The sequence below is a fragment of the Eschrichtius robustus genome, chromosome 1, assembly GCF_028021215.1.
Source record: "Eschrichtius robustus isolate mEscRob2 chromosome 1, mEscRob2.pri, whole genome shotgun sequence".
Classification (NCBI taxonomy): Eukaryota; Metazoa; Chordata; class Mammalia; order Artiodactyla; family Eschrichtiidae; genus Eschrichtius; species Eschrichtius robustus.
Window position 1 is genome coordinate 117893768 of NC_090824.1, and position 26145 is coordinate 117919912.

The following is a 26145-nucleotide window of genomic DNA, read 5'->3' on the forward strand; positions in this document are numbered from 1 at the left end:
CTTTTTCATTTCTAATTTTATTGATTTGAGTCCTCTCCCTCTTATTCTTTATGAGTCTGGCTAATGGTTTACCAATTTTGTTTATCTCCTCAAAGAACCAGCTTTTAGTTTTATTGATCTTTGCTATTGTTTTCTTTGTTTCTATTTCATTTATTTCTGCTCTGATCTTTATGATTTCTTTCCCTTCTACTAAGTTTGGGTTTTGTTTGTTCTTCTTCCTCTAGTTCCTTTAGGTGCAAGGTTAGATTGTTTGAGGTTTTTCTTGTTTCTTGAGGTAGGCTTGTTTTGCTATAAACTTCCCTCTTAGAACTGCTTTTGCTGCATTGCATAAGTTTTGGATCGTCATGTTTTCGTTGTCATTTGTCTCCAGGTATTTTTTGATTTCCTCTTTGATTTCTTCACTGATATTTTGGTTATTTAGTAACGTACTGTTTAGCCTCCATGTGTTTGTGTTTTTTATGTTTTTTTCCCTGTAACTGATTTCTAATCTCATAGTGTTGTGGTCAGAAAAGATGCTTGATATGATTTCAATTTTCTTAAATTTACTGAGGCTTGATTTGTGACCCAAGATGCAATCTATCCTGGAGAATGTTCCATGTGCACTTCAGAAGAAAGTGTAATCTGCTGTTTTTGGATGGAATGTCCTATAAATATGAATTAAATCTATCTGGTCTATTGTGTCATTTAAAGCTTGTGTTTCCTTATTAATTTTCTGTTTGGACGGTCTGTCCATTGGTGCAAGTGAGGTGTTAAAGTCCCCCACGACTATTGTGTTACTGTCGATTTCCTCTTTTATAGCTGTTAGCAGTTGCCTTATGTATTGAGGTGCTCCTATGTTGGGTGCATATATATTTATAATTGTTATATCTTCTTCTTGGATTGATCCCTTGATCATTATGTAGTGTCCTTCCTTGTCTCTTGTAACATTCTTTGTTTTAAAGTCTATTTTGTCTGATATGAGTATTGCTACTCCAGCTTTCTTTTGATTTCCATTTGCATGGATTATCTTTTTCCATCCCCTCACTTTCAGTCTGTATGTGTCCCTAGGTCTGAAGTGCGTCTCTTGTAGACAGCATATAGATGGGTCTTGTTTTTATATACATTCAGCGAGCCTGTGTCTTTTGGTTGGAGCATGTAATCCATTCACATTTAAGGTAATTATCAATATGCATGTTCCTATGACCATTTTCTTAATTGTTCTGGGTTTGTTTTTGTAGGTCCTTTTCTTCTCTTGTGTTTCCCACTTAGAGAAGTTCCTTTAGCATTTGTTGCAGAGCTGGTTTGGTGGTGCTGAATTCTCTTAGCTTTAGTTTGTCTGTAAAGCTTTTGATTTCTCCATCGAATCTGAATGAGATCCTTGCCGGGTAATCTTGGTTGTAGGTTCTTCCCTTTCATCACTTTAAATATGTCATGCCACTCCCTTCTGGCTTGCAGAGTTTCTGCTGAGAAATCAGCTGTTAACCTTATGGGAGTTCCCTTGTAGGTTATTTGTCGTTTTTCCCTTGCTGCTTTCAATAATTTTTCTTTGTCTTTAATTTTTGCCATTTTGATTACTATGTGCCTCGGCGTGTTTCTCCTTGGGTTTATCCTGTATGGGACTCTCTGCGCTTCCTGGACTTGGGTGGCTATTTCCTTTCCCATGTTAGGGAAGTTTTCGACTATAATCTCTTCAAATATTTTCTCGGGTCCCTTCTCTCTCTCCTCTCCTTCTGGGACCCCTATAATGCGAATGTTGTTGCGTTTAATGTTGTCCGAGAGGTCTCTTAGGCTGTCTTCATTTCTTTTCATTCTTTTTTCTTTATTCTGTTCCACAGTAGTGAACAGAATAAAGACACCAGTGTGTCTTCCAGGTCACTTATCCGTTCTTCTGCCTCAGTTATTCTGCTATTGATTCCTTCTAGTGTAGTTTTCATTTCAGTTATTGTATTGTTCATCTCTGCTTTTGTGTTCTTTAATTCTTCTAGGTGTTTGTTCTTTAATTCTTCTAGGTCTTTGTTAAAACATTTCTTGCATCTTCTCAATCTTTGTTTTGCCTCCATTCTTTTTCCGAGGTCCTGGATCATCTTCACTATCATTATTCTGAATTCTTTTTCTGGAAGTTTTCCTATCTCCACTTCATTTAGTTGTTTTTCTGGGGTTTCATCTTGTTCCTCTATCTGCTACATAGCCCTCTGCTTTTTCATCTTGTCTGTCTTTCTGTTAATGTGGTTTTTGTTCCACAGGCTGCAGGATTGCAGTTCTTCTTGCTTCTGCTGTCTGCCCTCTGGTGGATGAGGCTATCTAAGAGGCTTGTGCAAGTTTCCTGATGGGAGAGACTGGTCTCTAGTCACTCTTAATATTAAATTAGTGCCTACTATGTGGAAACACTGTGTAGAATACAACAGTGCATAACGTATATTCTTAGTGAAATGTGTTTTTAACTAAAATACTCAGACCCAGTTACAGTACTATTGTATAGTAATATACTGATTTTTATAAAGAGACAATCATTAGCATAATACTTTCAAATTCCATGAACAGAACTGGTATTTCTTTCCTATTTACATCATTATAAAGAATTTCCCTTACCTACTACTTCCTTTTAAAACTCTAGTCTAAGTTACTTCCTTTTATCTCAGTTGCTCTCTACTGAATTGCGAATAAACTGCTCAAAATGGGAGCTACCATTCCTTGTCCCAAAACAATGTTATGTTTTGGTTCTCTTTTGTTTAGGAAAAACCTTTAACTTTTCTTAGTGAAAAAAATTGTAAGAATTTATGAGAACCTTAGAAAAAGATTTCACAGAAAAATATTATAGAAAAATATAACTGTGCTTTGCCCAAGGCAGGAAACTTTTAGGAACGTAAGGACTGCTTTAATGGTTCAGAGTCATACTTCCACAAGTGTAGGGTGCTGTCTCTAATGGTGATGCAAAGGGCTGTGCAGGGGAAGGATATCACTTCAAAAATATATAAATATCCTCGGTTTCCTTATTAATTCATTATGGAAATGTCATGCATTAATTTGTCCGATTTGCCTTTTGGGAAACATGAGACATTTTGGATAATTTGTTTTCCTCATTTCCTACCTCAGACAACTTTTAGAATTTTAGAGCTAAAAGAAACCTCATACCTCTTCAATCACCTCATTTTATAGATGATGCAACTGAAAAAAGAGTGGTTAAAACACCTGTCCAGGTCACACAAGTTTAATGACAGAACCCTTTCTCTTGATACTCGATACAGGGTTTCTTAAACATATCACATTTGTTTGATATTAATAAACTTTTAATGAATTTAAATTTACTTCTTTGTAGTTTCACAAGGTTATCTCTATCTTAATTAGAATTAACTTGAATTTAGTTAAGAATTCATGCTCACTATATATATTTTTTATATATATATATTTTTTTTTGTTTGTTTTTTGTTTTTTCATATTCTTGATGAGGGCAGAAGCTGTGTTTTATTTGTTGTATCCTCAGAACTTCTTACAGGGTTTGACACGGCACATAGCAGGTATTCAATAGACTGTTGTAGACTGAGAAAATGAACTTTATAGACTTGGATCACATGTACTCTTAGCTTCAATTTTTCTAAAGAGGAAAAATCTAAAGCTGTTCAGTTTAACCTTGTTCCCTTGATTATTTCAGACATTTTTCTCTAGACTTTCTCCAGCTCTATTGCATTTCTTAAGGTGAGGGAATCAGAATTTTGAATGAGCATAGAAAGTTTCCTTTCTAGATACCAATAATCTTCTCAGTAAGTGTAGTTCTTTTGCATCATCTTACACTGGCTAACAGCAGCACTTACTTGACACTTTTCTTCCACATTGTGTAAGTACAACACATACGTGCTCCCTGCTTTGATATTTCAATACCCAGAAAATTTTGGTTTCACTTACTCTGCTAGAACAAATTCCCGCTTCGAAATCAATTATAAAACGTTAAACAAGACTAGATTTAGCATCTATGACATTTATACAGAAAGGCCCATTAGCCTCTATACTTGTGTTTTCTGTGTTTAAATAAGTTATCTGTACAATCAAAACTGTTTGAGTGTCTTCTATTTGCAAGCTACTGAACTCCTTCGTCTGAGTAAGTAATTCACAACATTCCAGATACTTAGCTTTTTCTCTGGTTGGCACAGAAAATGATTAGAAAAGTTTTGGACTCATGAAAAAGACTTTTAAGAAATCTAAATAAAAAACATGTTTTAGTTTTTCCATATGCATTGATTTATTTATTGCCATCCACTGTCCCTCTACGAACCCCAGACACACCCTTCTTGTCATCCTTAAGAACTTTACCGGAATCCTTTTATTCACCAACCCTACTCCATTGTCCCTCTGCCCTCAGACATCCCTCCTGTGATCCAGAAGAACTCTAAAGAAATCCTTTTATTCAGTAATCCTGTTCTTTATTACACATGCTACCAGAGGAGCTTAGAGATGGATGGAATCTTAGAGATTTCTAAGTTAAACTCTCATATACCAGTATGATATTCGCCAATGATAAAACAAATCATTGTAGCCAAGTATAGTACTTAAATCTCTTTAATACACTGCATGCCTGACATATACACATAATACTTACTTGTACTCATCATAGACTTCCTGTTTGGGCAGTGAAGTCTCAGGATGCTCCTCTAGGGTATTCCGAATCCAGGAAAAGGCATGCATTTGCTGTGCCCGACTAGATGACATGGCATTCTGATCACTAATCATAAAACAAAAACATGTTTTAGCTGAACTAGACAGGAATTCATTGATAATTTTTGAACCAGGCCTAAATGTTCCACTAAAGGACTGTGTGTAAACTCACTATAAATGACCAAACCAAACTCAGGACATAAAGTATATGCCCAGTTATCCAAATACAAATTGTCCACCTGTGGTTGTGAGCCATTTTCTATAGCTAGTGTCTGACTGAAGTTATTGCCCTGTTCCATCCCCGCCACGGTCTCTAAACTGGCAGAGATGATGGAGCATTGAAAACATAAGGTATTTGTTTTGGCCAAAATTACCTCTAAGGGGATATTTGTTTACTTACTTGCCTGTTCATTTGCCTAAACTTACCAAATCATCAAACTATAAAGTGAAAGTTATGGAAAAAATTGTTTATTTTCTATTTGCTTAGCGATCTCAAGTAACTACCCTGAATCTTACTAAAGCCTCTATGCTCCAGAATGGAATTCACACTGGAGAGATCCTGAAAGGACAAGTCTCCCTCTATGGCCCTTTCTGTAACCAGTCCTCCTCTCCAGGACAACACCTCCACTAAACATCATAAATTTTTATTATCTGGCAGTGTCTCTTATAACATGAGGGAAGCTCCTCACTTGACTCACATTCATCTCAGCTACGAAAACAATAATTTATGTATTTTCAAAGAAATTACTGAGCAATTTCTAGGACAGAAAATTATTAAAATAGTTACAAAATGTGGTCCAAGGGGAAAAAAGTAAAAGCAACAGATTTTTCATTCCATTTCTTTTCATACATATACTTTTAAAGTAATGTTAAGCATAACTTATATGAATGAAATGAACTGAGAAATACTTAAAAGGGTAGAGAAACTCCTTTAAGAACAGAATGCATGAACCAACAACTTTTCTCTATATTTTCTAAATGAGGCTATTAAATATTTGTACTAATGAAAATAGAGTAATACCCCGCAAGCACTTAAAACGTCACACATTTATCATAAATTCATGTGCCATACAGGCAATTCATTTTTTTTCTTTTTTATGCTCTGTGATCTGCTTACCTGACAGTACCTAAAAAAACTCTTGCACTTTATTGCTCACAATACTTACCTGTTTATTCTTTGGTTTTCTGTTCAATTTTCAAAATCTGGCACACTGTATAAATACACTAATCTGTTTATAAAACATAACCCAATTGCATTTCACAGCCTTCACCCAGGTACACAAATGAATTAGCAAAAACTATGGGTAAACACTTAACCAAATATGATCAAAGACTAAAAAGATCTACTGTTTTGACAGTCTGTTTCCTGATGATTTTAGGAATAGTGCAAAACAATAACAACCACAACACACACATAAACACTGTAATTGAGGCAAAGACAAGAAGTGATATTACCTTTTCTCTCCATTGCTGAGACCAGAAGGCAGCTGAAGGTAGAGGTAGAGTTTCTCTAGGTCTGTAAACTTCTCAACTTCTTGCTGGTTAAAAAGGATTAAAAAGAAAGATCATTTAAAATATTCTTGTTTCTCCCTCAACAAAATTTACTAACACCTCCCTAAAAATACTGACTATCTAAATTTAAACCAGGTGGAATGAATCACCTGCCAAAGAAAACAGAATCTAGGCTTTTTTCTTATCAGTAAAATAATACAGTCAAGTTGTGTGATAAATTTATTGCATATAAAAAGTTGATTAGTAAGAGAAAATGGTACTTTCCTATTAATTCTTACATTCTAGGTATAAATAAAATCATAAATCAATGCTTAGACGAAAACTTCTCATTTTAAATCACATTTAAAGAAGGAGGGTTGTGCAATATTACAGGAAAAGTACTAGATTGGGAGTCAAGAGACTATTTATTAGTTGGTCTTAGCCTAACTATTTAACTGGCTATGAGGCTTCCATGCTCTGGAGGATTTTCCTTAGAAATGTAAAATGAATGAGATGATTTCTAGGCTTCTTTTCTATTTCTCAAAAATCTAGAACATGTGACTGATGATGCTACTGTCACTGGGGGTGGAATTGAGGTTAAAAAATATAGTTATCCCTCAATATCCGTGGATAATTGGTTCCAGGAACCCCCTTCTCCCCTCCACGGATACCAAAATCCACAGATGCACAAGTTCTTTATATAAAATGGTGTTATACAGTCAGTCCTCCTTATGCACAGTTCCTCCATAACGGAGGAATCAAATCTGATCCAGGGTTGGTCTAATCCGCGAATGCAGAACCTGTGGATACGGAGGGCCAACTGTTCCAAAGTACAACCAACAATCTGTTCCATGCTATGCAGATGTAATTGTTCTCTGATTTGCAACAGTGGATGCTATCTGGAGAACCTACTTGTAAGATTGTCTGTCTATCACTACTGTTGTGCAACTTTGTCATTTTGTCTATATATGTACCCTTTAAGAAAATTTCTGCTATGCAGAGGACTGTATAGTTTTCTTTCCCAGCTGAGTTTGCCACAGGATAGCTTTAAATGTGCCACAAATCCTACTGCAATAAAAATATCATAATAAAATTCTGGTAGCCTAATTCATTAGAATTGAACTGCATTGCAATGGAAAATATGGACAGATTACTGGCATTCTTGGTGGCAGAATTTATTCTGACACAATAAAGCATAGCTCAAACACAGATCCAATTTTTAAAAAAAGCTTACAATGATATAATTTAGCCTATTCTTATTCTCACCAGAATTCATTCACGAAACAGTTTAATCTTAGAACTTATCCATAGAATGACTTAATCTATCAATTACATGCAATTAACTCTCAAATCCACATTTTTTTCATTCCACTGTCTATGGGGTATTTTCCAATTAGCTCTTGCTTTAATATCTGATAGACTGATCAGCAATATCCTACATAACTCTTCCCTTGACAACAACAAAAAACCCCTACACATACACAGACATTTTCTTTCTCAGTTGTTACTTAACACCTTCTTTTCTCTAGTTTCCCAGTGTTCAGTTTTGGAGTCTGCCTAGTTTTGTTCCTCTTGGTGTATTACACTCTAATCCTTCATTTAGCCTTCTTAACTCTTTCCACCATGTTCTTCTAGTCTCTTTTATTTTCCCAGACACCACATTAGTTTAGGTCTTTAGCTGTCTTTCTTTAAACAATAAAGGAGAATTCACTTACTCATTTATTTATTCACTAAGTTTACTTTCTGCAATGTTCCACAAATGATTTATAACTATGAACTTATACTGTGTATCACAACCTATACAAAGACTGGAAATAGACAGATGAACAACACAACAATAGCCCCTGCCCTTAAGGAACTTACAATGATTCTTGAATTACTAAAAAAGTCTAACTACCTGCTTTCCCTGCCTCCAGCCTTTCCCCACTTTAATCTGTCGAAATGGAAATAAAAACAAAAATAAACAAACGGGACCTAATGAAACTTAAAAGCTTTTACACAGCAAAGGAAACCATAAACAAGACGAAAAGACAACCCTCAGAATGGGAGAAAATATTTGCAAGTGAAGCAACTGACAAAGGATTAATCTCCAAAGTTTACAAGCAGCTCATGCAGCTCAATATCAAAAAAAGAAACAACCCAATCCAAAAATGGGCAGAAGACCTAAATAGACATTTCTCCGAAGAAGCTATACAGATTGCCAACAAACACATGAAAGAATGCTCAACATCATTAATCATTAGAGAAATGCAAATCAAAACTACAATGAGATATCATCTCACACCCATCAGAATGGTCATCATCAAAAAATCTACAAACAATAAATGCTGGAGAGGGTGTGGAGAAAAGGGAACCCTCTTGCACTGTTGGTGGGAATGTAAATTGATACAGCCACTATGGAGAACAGTATGGAGGTTCCTTAAAAAACTAAAAATAGAACTACCATATGACCCAGCAATCCCACTACTGGGCATATACCCTGAGAAAACCATAATTCAAAAAGAGTCATGTACCCCAATGTTCACTGCAGCACTATTTACAATAGCCATGACATGGAAACAACCTAAGTGTCCATTGACAGATGAATGGATAAAGAAGATGTGGTACATATATACAATGGAATGTTACTCAGCCATAAAAAGAAACGAAATTGAGTTATTTGTAGTGAGGTGGATGGACCTAGAGTCTGTCTTACAGAGTGAAGTAAGTCAGAAAGAGAAAAACAAATACCGTATGCTAACACATATATATGGAATGTAAAAAAAAATGGTCATGAAAAACCTAGGGGCAAGACAGGAATAAAGACACAGACCTACTAGAGAATGGACTTGAGGACATGGGGAGGGGGAAGGGTAAGCTGGGACGAAGTGAGAGAGTGGCATGGACATATATACACTACCAAACGTAAAATAGATAGCTAGTGGGAAGCAGCCGCATAGCACAGGGAGATCAGCTCAGTGCTTTGTGACCACCTAGAGGGGCGGGATAGGGAGGGAAACTCAAGAGGGAAGAGATATGGGGACATATGTATATGTATAACTGATTCACTTTGTTATAAAGCAGAAACTAACACACCATTGTAAAGCAATTATGCTCCAATAAAGATGTTAAAAAAAATAAAATGATGTAATGGAGATAAGTAATAAAATAAATAAATAAATAAATATCATCCCTAAAATACCTCTTGTTCAATATTATTAACATCACCCACTTAATCCCAACAGTGCCTATCATATTAAATCGAAAATAGATTATGTTACCAAAAAAACCATGGGTATTATTATGGGCAAAGTCTGAGAAAACACAACACAAAACATAATTTTTTTGGATAAAGAAACTCTCTCTCTTAATGGAATATTATTCAGCCATAAAAATGAGTGAAATCTTGCCATTTGTGGCAACATGGATGGACCTGGAGGGCACTATGCTAAGTGAAATAAGTGAGACAAAAAAGGATAAACACCGTATGATCTCCCTTATATGTGGAATCTAAAAACAACACCAAAACAGACAAAAAAACCCTGAGCCCATGGATACAGTGACGACTGGTGGTGGCCTGAGGTGGGGGGGTGGGAGTGGGGGTGGGGAAAATGGGTAAAGGAGGTCAAAAAGGTAAAAATTTCCAGTTATAAAATGAATGTCATAGGGATATAATGTATAGCACGGTGATTACAATTAATAATACTGTATTGCATATTTGAAAGTAGCTAGAATGGTAGATCTTGAAAGTTCCTGTCATAAGAAAACTTATGTATGGTGACGGATGTTAACTAGATTTACTGGGGTGATCATTTTGCAATACAAGCATACCTCGGAGGTACTACAGGTTCAGTTTCAGACCACCGCAATAAAACAAATACCGCAATAAAGCGAGACACACAAATTTTTTGGTTTCTTAGTGCATATGAAAGTTATCTTTACCCTATACTATAGTCTATCAAGTAAGCAATAGCATTACGTTTAATAAAACAAGGTACATACCTTAATTAAAAATACTTTATTGCTAAAAAAATGCTAACCATCATCTGACAATGCAGGCAGGCTTACCACAAACCTTCAATTTATAAAAAATGCAGTATCTGTAAAGTGTAATAAAGCGTAATAAAATGAGGTGTGCCTGTATATACAAGTATCAAATCATTATGTTGTACACCTGAAACTAATATAATGTTATGTCAGTTACACCTCACTTAAAAAACATCAAACGAAAAACACATCATTTTTGATGACTAAGAATAAAAAAACTTCATACTGTTGGAGAAACCTTGGATGCTACAGTTTTCAATTTTTATATATACTAGAGAAAAGAACAGAGAAGAAATTCCAGAAGGAATTCAGAAGATAATCCAAATTAGGATAAAGTGCCAAAGAGATTTAATTTAAAGACGGAATAGTTTTGAAAAAGATTAAACTCACTGCTGCCCCCCTTTTTTTTGCCTTTCAAACAATGAAAAGTTACTACTGTCATTTACTCTTTTATTTGTTATGTAGGACTCAACACACAGAAGAAAAAATTTGGAGAGTTTACTAAAACTGATTATCAAAATTCTACGAAGCAAATGAGAACAAAATGACTCAAGAGTATAGTGATGGCATTCCAGTCCAGCAAAGCTGAGTTCACCACGAGGATTTTTGGTTTTGGATACACTTGTCATTTACGGCTAATCACTGGCTTCCAAAACAATGATCAGTGGTGTAGAAGACCTTAACCTTGCTTGATTATCAAGGCAAGAATATCATTTGGCAAGTATGTTAAACCTCAGATTATTTGACTTTGTAAATACTTTGTAAATATTTAAACATCAAGAATAAAAGTTTTGGACTTCCCAGGTGGCACAGTGGTTAAGAATCCACCTGCCAATGCAGGGGACATGGGTTCGATTCCTGGTCCGGGAAGATCCCACATGCCGCGGAGCAACTGAGCCCGTGCGCCACAACTACTGAGCCTGTGCTCTAGAGTCCGCGTGCCCGTGCTCCGCAACAAGAGAGGTCACCGCAATGAGAAGCCCGCGCACCGCAACGAAGAATAGCCCCCGCTCGCCACTACAGAAAGCCCGAGCGCAGCAACGAAGACCCAATGCTGCCAAAAAATAAAGAATTAGTTTTCTGTTCCAAGTGGAGGATTCATTGATTGTCAAAAAGAAATATGTTTGATGCACTTATGAAATGAAGGACAAAGCTGCTCTATTTTTAGAGTATTAGGAAAAAGACCAACTGCATAAATTTTTAAAAAATTATAATTTAAAAACTCAGCCATAAAAAGAAATGAAGTATTGATACATGCTGCGACATGGATGAATCTTGAAAACATTATGCTAAGCGAAAGAAGCCAGGCACAAAAAGCCACATATCAAATGCTTTCACTTTTATGAAATACCCGGAACAGTCAAATCCATGCAGAGAGAAAGATTAGTGGCTGCCAAGGACTGGGAGGAGGGGAGTAAGAGGACTGACTGCTTAATGTGTTTCCTTTTGGGGTGACGAAATCATGTTTTAGAACTGGGTAGAGGTAGTGTTTACATAACATTGTGAATATACTATAATAAATATCACTAATGATAAACTTTATGATACGTGTATTTTACAACAAAAAAATCACAATTTTTAATAGCGCTTGGCATATTTGGCAAATATATCTGAATATCTGACCTGAAACTTCAAATGACAAACAACAACATCTCTACTCATTAGTCTTAAAAGTCTTCATTTTCTTGAGTTGAAGAAGTTAAGTTCTCAAAGCAAAGTTATTGAAAACGTCTTCAAGTTTAGGGGGTACCTAAAATATTATCTAGTCTGTTGAATGAACTAAGGTGATGATTTCCCACTGCTGTAGTTGAAAATCTTGCCCAAAAGTTTATGGGGACTTCTCTCTCACACAGTTCAATCTTTGCAAGAAGATATCCAAGGAATCTTGGAACTAAAGTTTGACTTAGATGTCAAAGACATTCCAGGAAACCCATTTGGAGAACTTTTGGTAAAAATCTCCCTGTTTACTTCCACGTAAGTAAGCAGACCTTGTGTGTCAATCATCCCATTTACATAAGCATACATTCATGTAGCTGGTTTTTCAGAAACTTTGGGTATGAAAACAAAGCAATGTTACAGACTTAATGTTGCAAATGACCTAGATAGTGCTTTGCTCTTTCACATCCTAGACAGAAAAGCATATAGCAAACAACCAGATTCAACATTCACTTTGATATCATGTGATCCAGAGAAAATTAAAGGTGTAAAGCGAAATATACAAGATCATGTTACTTCTGGAGGATCAAGGTGGAGTTCTGTGTTCGAATTCTACCACTCCTATGCCCTTCCCCTCTGAAACTCTGGCTGATCAAGAATATTCACAGGAGGAACGAGGAGCATGGAGCTATCTAATTGTTTCTGTGAGATGTAAGTAAAGTGGTGAAGAGAATAAGGAACAGAGACAGTTCACCAAATATTCCATCTGCTCACCTACATTGCTCAGCCTCCTCTGCAGTTAGTTTAGGGCCATGAACTTAGCACAAGTGACGCATTTCATTTCTCAGCTGACATAGTTAAGAACCAATGTGTCACCTCTATACCCTTTTTCCCCCTTTGTGGCACCTTGGCAGTCCTGTGTTTCAGTGGTGAGGCTACAACATGGCAATGTCTGTCAATGTGGGTTCCTGAGGGACTACGTGGAACAGGGCCCTCCAATGATTTGTGCTATACATGTAGTGTGAATGACAATAAGTTCTTCTGGTTAGGCCACTGATATTTCAGGCTTCCTTTGTTTCGGCAGCATAGCCTTGCCCATCCTGATTAATACAGCAAGTCAGACCTTTCCCCCTAGCACTTCTGAGAGAACTGAAGATCCCTTTTAGATATGCAGATAAAAACTGTTGAGAGAGGAACTGGGCTCCTCTCTAATCACAAAAGCTTTCATTCACTCATTTTTAGAATAGTATTTAACATATTTTGAAATTTCAAATTACATCAACCAAGAATAGAAGATATTTATGTTTATCAAAATGAGATAGGGGATAAAAAAAAGTTAAGAAGTACCAGTTTAGAATATACAGCCTTCATGCTCTCTCCCACTTTATTTAAAAAAAAAACAAAAAACCTAGTTAAAAAATTCAACTCTAATAGATTTTGTACACAAGGTCCTATAATATGCATGTTAGTCCCTTTACTTTGGGCCACAGCAATTACTCAGGGATTTATACTCAATTAATTTGCATTTATTGATTGCTAAAAAAAAGTTTTTCGCTATCTAGTTACAGCCTCCCCCCTCAACTAGATCGAAGATTCTGGTTTATCCAAACTCAATCACCATTTGAAGCAGAATCCTGAAATGTAAGACAGAGCCAGATGGTACTCCTTTTAATATTTTAATACCCCATTTAATTTTTAAATTTAAAATGATAAAGTATTTCAACCAAAGTATACAAAGTAGGTACACATGTATCACTATCCATATTTAAAAGATGCTAACTTTTTGCCATATTTGCTTCAGAATTCTTTCAACTTTTTAGATTATACAGTAGTGTTTGTTATATGAACTGAAACCAGTTTATCCATTTCTTTATGACAGAGTTGTTATAAAGTCTCATTATTTCAAATAGTGCTGCAATAAAAATTTTTATTTGTGACTGTTGTGTCCTTGAGTGGGAGTTTTTTCTATAGTACGAACCTACCTAAAAGCAGAAGTACTTGGTCATATAAGATGCACATCTTCAACTTTGTTGGTATTCCCAAATTGCTCGCCAAAACTGTTATGCCTATTTATATTTCCAACAGCAATGCTACAATTTCTCCACATCCTTGTTAAAAATTAAGATTTCCATTTTAGCTAATCTTATAAGTATGAAAAAGTATCTCACTGTTTTATTTTACATTTTCTGATTGACGATGAAACTATCATATTATTTACCATTTGAGTTTACTCTAATTCAATGGCTATCCAATTTTACCATGCATCAGAATCACCTGGAGAGCTTGTTAAAGATGACAGTTTCTGACTCAGTAGTCTGGAGCAGGGACCTTGAGAACCCGGATTTCTAAACAGTTCCCAGTGATGTTGATACTGCTAGTCAGAGGATCACATCTGAAGAACCACTGCTCAAGGAACTACACATTTAAAAATGGGAATATTTACTATGTAGTCCACATACTAATCTTCTATTGCTTAGAAGTGTTGCTAATATCTTCTCTAGTTGTAGCTTGTATTTGCATTTTGTTTTTGGAGTCTTGAGATGCAGAGAAGTTTTTAATTTCCAGGCAGTCAAATATATCAATCTTTTCATTTATAATCTGTGCTTTTTGTGTCTTATTTTGAAATCCTTCTCTATCCCAATGTCATTAAGATATCCCATGTTTTCTTTTTAGTTTTGTTTTTCACATTTAGGTCTTTAGGTATTGTACTTAATTCCTCTAAAATTTATTTTTCTATAATTTATGAAGTAGAAACCTAATTAAAAATTTTCCACAAGGTTAGCTAATTTTCCTAGTATAATTTATTGAATGATTCACCAATTCTAATTTTCATGCCACATCTATTATGGGATTCTTGTTTATTAAAGGTTAAAAATAATGCCGTTTTTACTTTCAGTATTTAAAAACAACTTTCACTGAGTTGGAATTTAACTTAGAAAAAATCTGACACCTTATCCTTGAGAGGATCACATAGCAAAATGTATGATTCACTGATCCTTCTTGAACTTGTGAAACAGACTTTTCATATAAGAATATCTCCCAGTAACTGATTAGTGTAGTAGTAAAGCAGCTTTGATGGAACTTTTAGAAATCTGAGGTTAATAGGCAAGTCTCGTATTGATAAATTAATAGCTAATAAGGATAAAGGACCTATATCATATATTATAGATGAATAAAGCAGTTGCTACTTGAGCTTGATTGGTGGACCTTTCAAATCTAATCTATCTAAAACAGTAGGATATAGTGCTAAGGTACAGGATACAGAATCAGAAGAGTTCCAGATTTGCCACTCATTAGCTCTGTGATATTAGGCAAGATGAGCATTAATTTTCAAGTCTGTAAAACAGTGATAAAATGCCCATAAAATTTTTGTGAGGATTAAAAGAAATTTATAAAAGGTATCTATAATAGGTATTATTATTACATAAATATTATTTTGAAATATATACTTGCTTAAAGTCAGATTTTGGCAAAAGAGTTTATAATTCAAATTCTACCAACAAGTATAGAATCTTTTATTTGAAAAAGCAAGGTATCTTAAGAAATTTAGGAAATATTTTGCCTGGTGACCTCCACTAACTTAAGAGGTATACCACAAGAGCAAGGTTCCTAGATTTTATGTGAGCATCAGACTTGACCACAAATTACTGAAGACAATGTTCCACCAGCACTGACTTTCGTCAGGGTAAGTGCAGAAAAATGTCGACACTATTCCTTCCTGAGCCATCAAGATGTAACTGAAGTTAGAAAATATTTCTGATAACTGTGATACTAGAGAGAAAGGAATCAATCTAAGCAGAATAGGTCAGAAATAAAAGCTTTCCCTAGGTTGGACTTGGAAAAAAATGTATAACTTTCCATTTGCTTTCCGTTGTTAAAAAAAATACCTGAAACAATATTCTATATTTCAAAAAACGGAGTTAATTTTTAGTGCTTCAGCTTGTCTGCTCAGGACATCCACCTCCAAACTGTCAAAACATACCAGATGAATTGCAGAGAACCAGGTAGAATTTTCAATGTCTTATTACTAGAACTTAAAAACCTTCAAGCAGATGGTAAGGAAAAACGTTCCCACTATTTGCTGGCATAGAATACAGTTATAAGGTAGTCTGAGTGGAGACATCTGCTCCGGTTTTTAGGGAACATCCTGAATCAGGTTTACCCCACAATTTCGCAAACATTACTAAATAAGGTTTTCCCTGTTTGAAATAAATTTTTTTGCAGTGGTGTGTTTCTTGTTATGAGACTTTATTCTCAGGTATTATTCAGGTTTGTTTGTTTGGTTTTTTTTTTACAAGGTCACAAAACTGGGGAAGGGTTGATGGTTATAAAGATGGTAACAAGTAAGGACTTAACTGAGGAGCTTTCATGCAAATCCTTGATGGATCATTATCTTTATTTCCAAAAGAAGCAGAAACTCTCCTGTTGAGATGTATAAACACCTCTCAAGGAACTAGTCAGGTTGACAATGACAGAGTCTTGATGGAAGATGACCAACCAGGGTATCACATTCATGATTATTCTTTAAATTTTACTTTTCCAACTAGTATCAGAAAAAGGTTTTAAAAGAAGTTTTAATTTAAATTTGTATTTAGAACAGTTAGCTTAAAATCCAGAAACTTAAATTCTCCAGTTTGACAGTTTCTTCAGTTAAGTTACCAGGTAAGGAGGGAAAATATATACAATGACAGGATAATCAGACTTGAATTTGTTTTTTAATTTTGTAAACTTCAGAAACAAAACAAAAAACAAAACGTGAAAAAAATTCTAATTATTTCTTCCCCGAAAAGAGACACCGATTCTGGAGCACAGTTATTAAAAGGCCTCTTTCTTCACCAGCATCACTGACAGAAGGACTTGAAGGGGGAAAGTAGAACCTTATTCTATAGCCTTTTAAAAAATTTATGGAAACAATGAACATACCTGATATTACATTCTCTCAGGCCCCAGCAGTTGTGAAAGCTGTCCTTCCACAGGATTGAATAAGGAAGATAGAGAAAAAGGTCAAGGTATAAGGACTCTATTTTTCAATTCGTTTTGCTTAGAATTCTTAATTTTCAGCAATTTTCAGTTTCCTAACTTCCTATGAGAACCATGTGGTCATTTTTTATAAATGTGCCCTAAAATATACTCTTTGATTTTTTTTTTAGGGCTTAACAATAAAGGAAGCTAAATCCCTCAAACTGAAATAATAACATGGTACCAAGTACCACAGCTACATAAATGCCCAGATGACTAAAAACCAAATGAAATGCTGAGACAAGGGCATATTGCTAGGGTTCAAATAGGCAGAGGGTACATAAACCTATAGATTTGAGTCCCTTTGAAACAGGATTCAAATAAGAGCCATCTCTAGGGAGAATACTTCTGCCCATAGTTAAATGCTACAAAAAGTGAGCATCACGGAATGATCATGTAATCTTTCTCTGGCTCATTTAGGTGAGGCAAAGGTTATTATCAATGTTTCTGTATGCTGTTTGAAAAGATCCTAGGGTTCTACTAGTGGTTGGGGATAAGGCTGAGGGCACTAGCAAGAAGGATAAGGTTTAGGTCCTTCTAGTCACTGTGTTTAAAGTTTTTTTGTTTGTTTGTTTTTGTTTTTATAGCATGGAAAGAAAGGATAGTCCCTGGGAGCCCAACTACTATTATGTTTCCAAAAAACTGGATTTGTTCTAATTGATTCTTCAAGATCACAAAGCTACAGCCTCAACTAAGATGTCGGCCACAGAGGAAAAGTTAGTTCTTTAATTCCTGTCTCTGCTCCTAGTAACCTTTCCTTCTTTCCCCCTTAGTTTATTTTTCTGTAAGTCTGAAAATAACTTAAAATGCAAAAATAGAAAAACTAGAATACTATAAGAATTCATTTGTTTTCTATCAAAACGCATTATAGTGTATTATGTCATTCTTTGAATATAAAGGTACTAATGAAAATTGGACTTATTTCAGGTAAATGGGTGAGAGATTGCCATCTTGGTCTATCCTATTCCTCTTTGTGACAATAAAATGAATTTGAAAGCTAGCTGACAATGGTAAAGGCACTCTTTACAATTATGGAAGAGAAAAGTAACCAGAACTCATGATTTGGGCCTTAGCGGCAATTTAGTCCACTTGAATTCCTAACAGGAGAAAACCCAAAAAACCAAAAACATTATAACTATATTGTCCTCCCATACTGAGGGATAAAATAACTCATGTACTTGATTTAAATAAAAAAGAATAAAGGGTTCGAATTCCTCTGAATGGATGGCATGGCCTTATACAGATGATTTCTTTTTGTGACAACTCAAAAAACAAAGCAAATGCAGCTATTTAAATCTAGCCCCTCTGTCAGCAAGCACCATGCCCCAACCCCTGCCTGGACAGGTAAAATCTACACAAAAGTAGCTCTCTTGGAAGGTACTCATTTCCTCTCCACCAAGTGGCTGAAAGGAAACGGTCAGATTCTAAGCTAGGTCTTTACTAAAAGTAACCTCAGTGCTACATCACATGATAAACCCTATCTTCTATTCTAACAACGAGCCTTTTTCAAGTCTGATGTATTTTAATTAAATAGTCCAAACAAAATTTTTAGTTTCAATCAATACTGGGTCAGGAAATTGACCTTGGTCATCATTTAGTATTCATTATAGCAAGGATTTGAGGTGAGAAAGCATGCTTTCTTCCATAAAGGAGGAAAGGGAGGAAAGAAGTCTTTTCAAATTGTATACACCTCATACATGCCCCCTCAATAACATATATCTCTGGAGAGCAGGAGAGGAGGTGTGCCTTTTGTGAAAAATTCTCCCTTGAGCAAGTTACTCGAATTTATTTCTGGGAGTGTGTCATCTGTCTTAGAAAGTCCCACTCTAATAACATTAGTCTGGTTCTCAGGAAGCAGATATCCTACACCCTGCTTCACATGTCTTTTACTTCTCATCCAACCACTTCAGCAGTAGGCACATTAAAAGATTTGGCTTCTGAGTTAAAACATTAACTATGGGATAGATTTGAAAAGTTTAAAAAATTAATGAGATTATATTCATTCATTCATTCACTGAGTATTGAGTGCCAACTATACTTTAGACATGCATGACCTTACATTTTAGTACCAGGGAGACAGACAATAAAATTTAAAAGTAGAACATCTGTTACATGATAATGATAAATGCTATTAAGAAAAAGTATTGGCAGTGGGTACAATTTAAACTAGACTGGTCAGGGAAGGTTTCATTGGAAAGTATGAAGATAAAACGTTTCACACAGTGGCTAACCAATAGGAAAGATTCTCAAAGAGCTTTACCATTATTCTTTGTTCTACCCTACTTTTGCTTTCTACTGACTGACTGTTGTAATGGCCAGGCAGGGCAAGAACTGACAGTAAAGAGGCCACATTACTGAGACAAAAATGGAGGCTGCCTTCTCATTATCTGTCCTCATACATACTATTATGGCTCCTCCAATCCTGTGATGAATGGCTCTCAGGAAAATCTTGCCCCCAAAGGATCTAACACAGAGGTCACAAGCTCAAATGCCAGGTAGGTAATGCAAATGATTAAACTAGACTACAGGTAAGAAAAATATATATGTTTAGGAGTTAAATGCATGGCAGGAAAATGCAAGAAAACACACATCATGTAGAAATAAAAAGTCATCAGTGTCCTAAGTTTTCAGAGAGGCCAGACACCTGATTTTTTTCTGTGAACTCTCCCAATTTTAAAATTTCAAATTAGAAATATGGCAACCAATTAGAAATTTAGATAGTGTTACCGTGGGCCAAAGGAAACACCTCTGTGGAATGGATCTAGTCTGTGGGTCTCCAGTTTAGCTCCTCGGGTTAAGGGTTGATTCCTTCCAGGGCCATAAGCACCAAGATGCTTGAGTTGCTGGACCAGGCCTGCTTGCTATTACCATCCAGTCCATATCTGAGCAACCATATGTTTTAAAATCCAGGATCTCTGGAATGTACAGTACTTCGATTCAGAGTTAGCTATATGAATAAGATGCTATAAGCCAAGATGAAATGATACTGGAAAGGTTATACCCAGGGAAATATTCTCTACTGCAATGTTCCAGATACGACCCTGGTGAGAATGTAAGTAATGCTGAACCTCCACATAGATATCCATGATAAATGAATAGACTTGCTACAGACAGATTGCTTGCGCTGCTCTTCCCCCTCCTGTTTTCTAACCAACTTATTACTATGCTAAACAGGGTTTTTCAGATGGGGTACTTAGTACCTCCATTGTGATTCTCTTTTCAGGTTTTAGCATTTATAATGGACAACTCACGTGTGCCCAGAAAGTTGGTTCTTAGGATTCATCTAATAATAGACTTTGGTGTCCATTACAGAAGGAAAGTTGTTATAGAACATAGCTTAGACTGCTAATTTTTGTTCATTTCCCCCAGGGAGGACAAACATTAGTCCAGCATGGGTGGGAGGCGACAGCAGAGTACTGAAGGATTACTTAATCAGCATTCAGAACCTAACACACACTGACTATTGATTCACTACAATCTCACCCTTTCAAGTTTTCTACTGTATTCCCTTGCAAGAGGACCCTGTTGAGAGTTCTCCCCTGTAGGGAACCTGCCTCACTACAGAATAATCTGAATGACAGCATCTATCACCAAATTTCAAGTTTCTCTAGCCCTCCAGAAGGAATAGGCATTCTGGCAACCTCACATCACTTTCAACTTCTCTCTCTTACTGGTAATCCTAGAAAGTCCTCCTTGGTTCAACTCGCATGAATATAACTCGCCCTCTCCCAGTATAGCAGACTTAGGTCAAGAAGCCTTTAGACTCATCTGTGCAAGGAACTCATTAGACATGTTCAATTTCTGTCCAGTTGAGTTTACTTGCCCTTCTCAGTGCAGAACATAGAATGCTCTGTAAAGCACATGTTTTATTAGGCCATGTTAACTCACCAACACTGCATTTATTAAACTTAGAAGTAACTGGCAATATACATAAGAGTCCTCTCTTAGAATACTGGTCAGTAGAGAGCCCTAAAAGTAAGGCAGTATACTCTTCCAGAGAGATTTAAAATATGGACTTAAATGGATCTAAAATACAGTTGACCCTTGAGCAATATGGGGGTTAGGGGTGTCTACCATCCTTGTGGTTGAAAATTCGAGTATAACTTCACTGTTGGCTCTCCATACCACAGTTGCATTTGGGGACTCAACCAACCACAGATCCTGTAGTACCATATTTAGCAAAAGAAATCTGCATATAAGGGACCCAAGCAGTTCAAAACTGTGTTGTTCAAGGGTCAACTGTACTTAGCCTCCCTTATTCCTCCTTTTAAGCCTTTTATCTCTCCAGCTGATGGGAAGAAAAGTAAACAAAGATTGTCTACTCTTACCTCTATAATCTTACTAGGATTGCTGTCGAATTGCCCAGTCCATGAGACAGAAATAGTTTTCTTCTTGCTTTCAACTGATTTCCTGATAAGCGAAATGTTATTTGTTTTAATATTTACATTAGCTTTTCCTAACAGGAACCAAAATATATGGTCATTTTCCCCCCTCTTTTAACTCTTGTTAGTTCTAGTAACTCCAACACAACTAATCAATGTAGGGGACCTGAACATTAGAACTGGTGAAAGATTGCTTCCTGGTAGCATACACACCTAATATACAGTAATATAAACAGGAAGTTCTCAATATCCTGATAGTTCTGGATGGCACATGGAAAATAATTTCTCTCTCTAGTGCAGAAACTTACCCTATCAGTTTTATCAATCACTTCCCAAATAGTGTGTCTTAGAACATCAGTTTCATGAGAAGTTTTATGAGGGGAAAAAAGTCTTGTATACATTGAATATTTGTTAGGATTCATGATACACAGCAGCATATTAATAACAGCTCTTAACACATCCTTCAATCCAGAGTTCACGAAACATATTGGACTTTTGGAACCCTTTTTGCATATTAACATCCTATGGAATTATTCTTCCAAGGACCATATTTTGGGAAACTAACTATTATTTCCCTTCCTTCTGTGGTTGAGCCTCACCAAACCAGGCCTTTTCTCCATCAAACATTCAGGATTATTTCTCTCACATTTTAGGCCTCGCTATAGCTTTCAGGTAGTCCAATTTCATTCAACTAAAATAAGGGGCCTAGGTAATATGGAATGAGCAGCTTTCAAACTCTGCTGAGGTCTAGCTAATCCTGGGGGGTTGGAAGTATCAATGGTAAGATTTTTGCCTTGACTATTAAGCTGGTTATGAAAAATATAATTGGATCGGCTTTACAAATGTATAACGACATTATAGACCTAAAATTGTTACAACTCATGAGAAATTTAGTTTAAGTCATGTTGATTATTGTTAAAATTAAGTAAAAATCAATTGTTTTATTGCAAAAGCATTAAAATATTAACAAAAAACTCTGTTCACCATTATGCTTCTGCAAATATTTTTGATTTGTCTTTACTGATAAGCAGGCAAAATACTAGGCTTTAAAAATAGCACAGATACAATTTTCTATTTTTCACTTCTAGCATATTTCACAGCACCATAGTCTTCACAATTGTAATCAATTTAAATAGCTGAAATCATTTTAGCAATTTTGTTTTAATGAGCATATTATGTTTTTAAAATGGCATTCAAGCAACCTGCTTGCAGAAAAAGAGACTGAATTTAGAATTACTGACTACTAAAATTCAGTAAGATAATGAGGACAGCTTTTCATTTTTTCTTTTCAGATTTATTTTCAAAGTGGATAATTACTTTCAGGAACATTTCTTAATTATAGGAAGATGAAGAAGTAGATTCTTAAAAATTCATATATAATAACCTAATATTTCAGACGCTTTAAAAATGTTATGTACATCACAGTTTTTTAAAAGCCTGGGCTCTGGAGTCAGACTATCTGGATTAAAAGCCTAATTTTACCAATTAGCAAGTTTTATGACCTTGAGTAAGTTACTTAACCTGTCTGAGCCTGTTTCTTCATTTGTAAAATGAGGATAACAGATTAAGCTCATAGGCAAATTATGAGGGCTGAATGATAAAATATGTAAAGCACTTGTCTGGCACATGATAATAAATACTCAATAAATGTTAATAATAATAACAACAACACGTATAAAGAAACTCTGGGGATATTATGTCCATATTATACATTCTTTTTGATAATTATTGTTTGTGGATAATTATTCAGCAAATATTTACTGAGTGTCTTCCACGTACTAGACACTGTGCTAAGCACTGAGGATACCAAGACCGTAAGACACAGTCCTTACTACCAAAAGCTTATTCTTGGGGAAGAAAACCAATTAATCTGGGGATTAGCATACTGTATGGTAAGAGCTTTAATAGGGGTATAAAGCTTTTTATAAGGTGCATGACAGCAGGGGACCTTAACATGAGAAGCTATGGCAGACAGGCTGGACTCAGACGTATATTGTTAACCACCTTCTTTTTGGTCTTCTTCTGGTATAGAGGCTAGAAAACAAAATACTCCATATCCTAGTTTCCCTTGCAGCTAGAGGCACCCAAGTGACATTACCCTGGAGGTGGAAGTTCCTGAAGTGGGTTTTTGAAACAGAAGTAGTGTACTGAAAACAAAGACAGAACTTCCCTAGAAGAAAGCCCTTTGACCCTTCCTCCCTTCTTCCTGCCTTAGCATTTGGACAGAAGGCATGGAAGTGCAGCAGCCATCAATGACGTGACAGGATAAAAGATGACACAGCAAAAAACAAAGGGCCTAGGATTCCAGAGGCATTACTGAGTTACTGCACCACTCTTGGATGCCTAACTTTGGACTTATTAGATGACACAAACTCTTATTTCTTTAAGCCACCAATAGTTGGGGTTTTCTGTTATCTGCAACTGAATGCATTCCTAATAGATAAAAAGCATTCCAAAAAGGGTTTTTGGGCCAAGTCCAAAAGGACTAGGAGTTATTATCCAAGTGAAGAAATCTGAGAAGGGCACAGGTGGTAGAGGAAACAGCACCTACAAAGGCCTGAAGGGGGAGGGAGCATAGAGTGTTGATACTGGCAGCTGTTCTACAATATGTACCTTCTGGCTTCCAGGCAGCTTTAGCCAGGTGATTCCCAACTTCTCTGTCTTCCACTCTCTATGTCTGAGGGATTCAATACTCTCCCCTCATTGGTTCCATATGGTAAGCATTCATTCTTAAATGGTAAGTTTTGTGATGATGAACATAAAATGTTATCCCTGACTAACATTTAGACTTCTAGAAACATAAATTTGTGGCAATAAAGTCAATTAGATCCACATTAACAATTTACACGTACAACACCTTCAACTGAAGCTGTCATGTGTGCTTACGACGTGCCAGGCACTGTATTTATACTACAAGCATACTTCCTTTTATTGAGCTTCCTTTTATCACACTTTGCAAATATTGTGTTTTTTACAATTTGAAGGTTTGTGGCATCCCTGCGTTGAGCAAATCTATCAGCACCATTTTCCCAATCTTATTTGCTCACGTTGTGTCTCTGAGTCACATTTTGGTAATTCTCACAGTATTTCAAAGTTTTCCATCATTATTATTATATCTGTTATGGTGATCTGTGATCAGTGATCTTTGATATTACTACTAAGACTTGCTGAAGGCTCAGAGGAGGGTTAGCATTGTTTAGCAATAAAGTATCTTTCAATTAAGGTGTGTGCAATTTTTTTTTAGACATAATGCTATCACACACTTAAGAGACTACAGTATAGTATAAAAATAACTTCTTTTTAAAACTTTTTATTTTATATTGGAGTAGAGCTGATTAACAATGCTGTGATAGTTTCAGGTGCACAGCAAAATGACTCAGCCATACATATGCATAAAGATAACTTTTATATGCACTGGGAAACCAAAAAATTTGTGTGACTCGTTTTATTGCAATATTCACTTTACCACAGTGGTCTGGAACTAAACCCTCAGCATATCTGAGGGATGCCTGTAACAAGTACAGTTGTTATTTCCTTTAATAGTCACAGTAACTCAGTGGCTTAGGTACTATCATTATCACCTTTAAAAATATAACTAAAATAGGTTAAAATTATCCAAAATCAGACAATAATGGCAATAATGGTAGGGGCAAAGATTCAAATTCAGGACTGTGTCATTCTATAGCCTCAGCTCTGAGCCATTCTGTTATGCTGCCAGTTTCTCTTAGTTTCTGAACTATTTATCCCACTTTACTTGCTTAAATCCTTCCTGAATCTATGCAATAAAGTTTCAGTTCCCCATCTGTACTCTGGGGATGAGTGGGAGTGGTTTCGGCTGGTTCTCTCTTAACAGGTTAGTGTAGGAGGAAGAGAAATACCTAAGCTGAGAAGAACAGGGGAAAAGAGGAGAATGCCAGGAAAAAAAAAAAGTTCTTTCCCTCTAAATGAATGAGACCAGTTTCTGTTCTTACGGGCAAACTGTGAAGTAATTCCAACAAATAAATTCCAATGTTTTATCAAGTACATGGTCTCTAAAAAGGTCTCAACTGAAGGTGGTAACACTTCTTTACATTTTAAATTGCAATATGTTTAATAATTGAGTCGTTAGACTATACTCATTCATACATTTAACAAATATTTATTGATCATCCTCATGTGCCTTTGGGCATATTCCAATATGCTCCTACACTCAAGAAGCCAAGAACAAATAAAAATGCTGATTATGACTATCATAGAGGTGACTACATAAAACAAATAAAGGTAAGCACAGGACAGTAGGGGACAGAAGATGTATCAGACTCAGACCTGACAAATCACAGATGGTTTTCCGAGGGGGTGAAGATGAATCTTAAAATATAACTAGATAGAGGGAAAAAAAAGAGGATAGTCTAGACCACAGTTTCTCAACTGTTAACACTACTGACAATTTTGGGCTGATAAAGTGATGTCCTGTATTTTACAGGATGTTTAAACAGCATACTTGTCCTCTACCCACTCAACTGGTAGCAAAACAAAAATGTCTCCAGATATTGTCAAATGTTTCCTGGGGGTCAAAACTGCCTCCAGTTGAGAACCACTGTCTAGATATGCACTAGCCACTAGCCACTTTTGGCTATTTGACTTAAAATAGGTTGCCACTAGCCACTTTTGGCTATTTGACTTAAAATTAAATTAATAAAATTAACAGTTCAGTATCTCAGTCACACTAGCCACATTTCAAGTGCTTAATACACAGCCACATGTGTCTACTGGCTACCATACTGAATAGTGCATATAGAGAACATTTCTACCACCACAGAATGTTCTAATGGCCATTGCTGTTCTAGACTGAGAGAGTATATATTCTCTTTTCTTACTCCACAAGTGTTCATTACAGCTTGCTGACAGCCTGTGGAGGGAGTAGAGAAAGATGACATTAAATAAGAAAAGTAAAGCCTGAGTATGA

At 35.9% G+C, this 26145-nt stretch overlaps 1 protein-coding gene across 3 annotated transcripts in view; it reads right to left on the bottom strand.

Moving 5' to 3' along the window:
* The window catches only part of RFX7 (regulatory factor X7), a 152365-nt gene that overhangs the window by 62443 nt on the left and 63777 nt on the right, over window positions 1–26145 (bottom strand). For all 3 annotated transcript variants that reach the window (XM_068552026.1, XM_068552017.1, XM_068552007.1), the window contains exons 4-5: window positions 6082–6164; window positions 4571–4693 (exon numbers count right to left, since the gene is read on the bottom strand). In XM_068552026.1, coding sequence (XP_068408127.1) covers window positions 4571–4693; window positions 6082–6164 — 206 coding nt within the window. The remainder of the gene's footprint in view (window positions 1–4570; window positions 4694–6081; window positions 6165–26145) is intronic.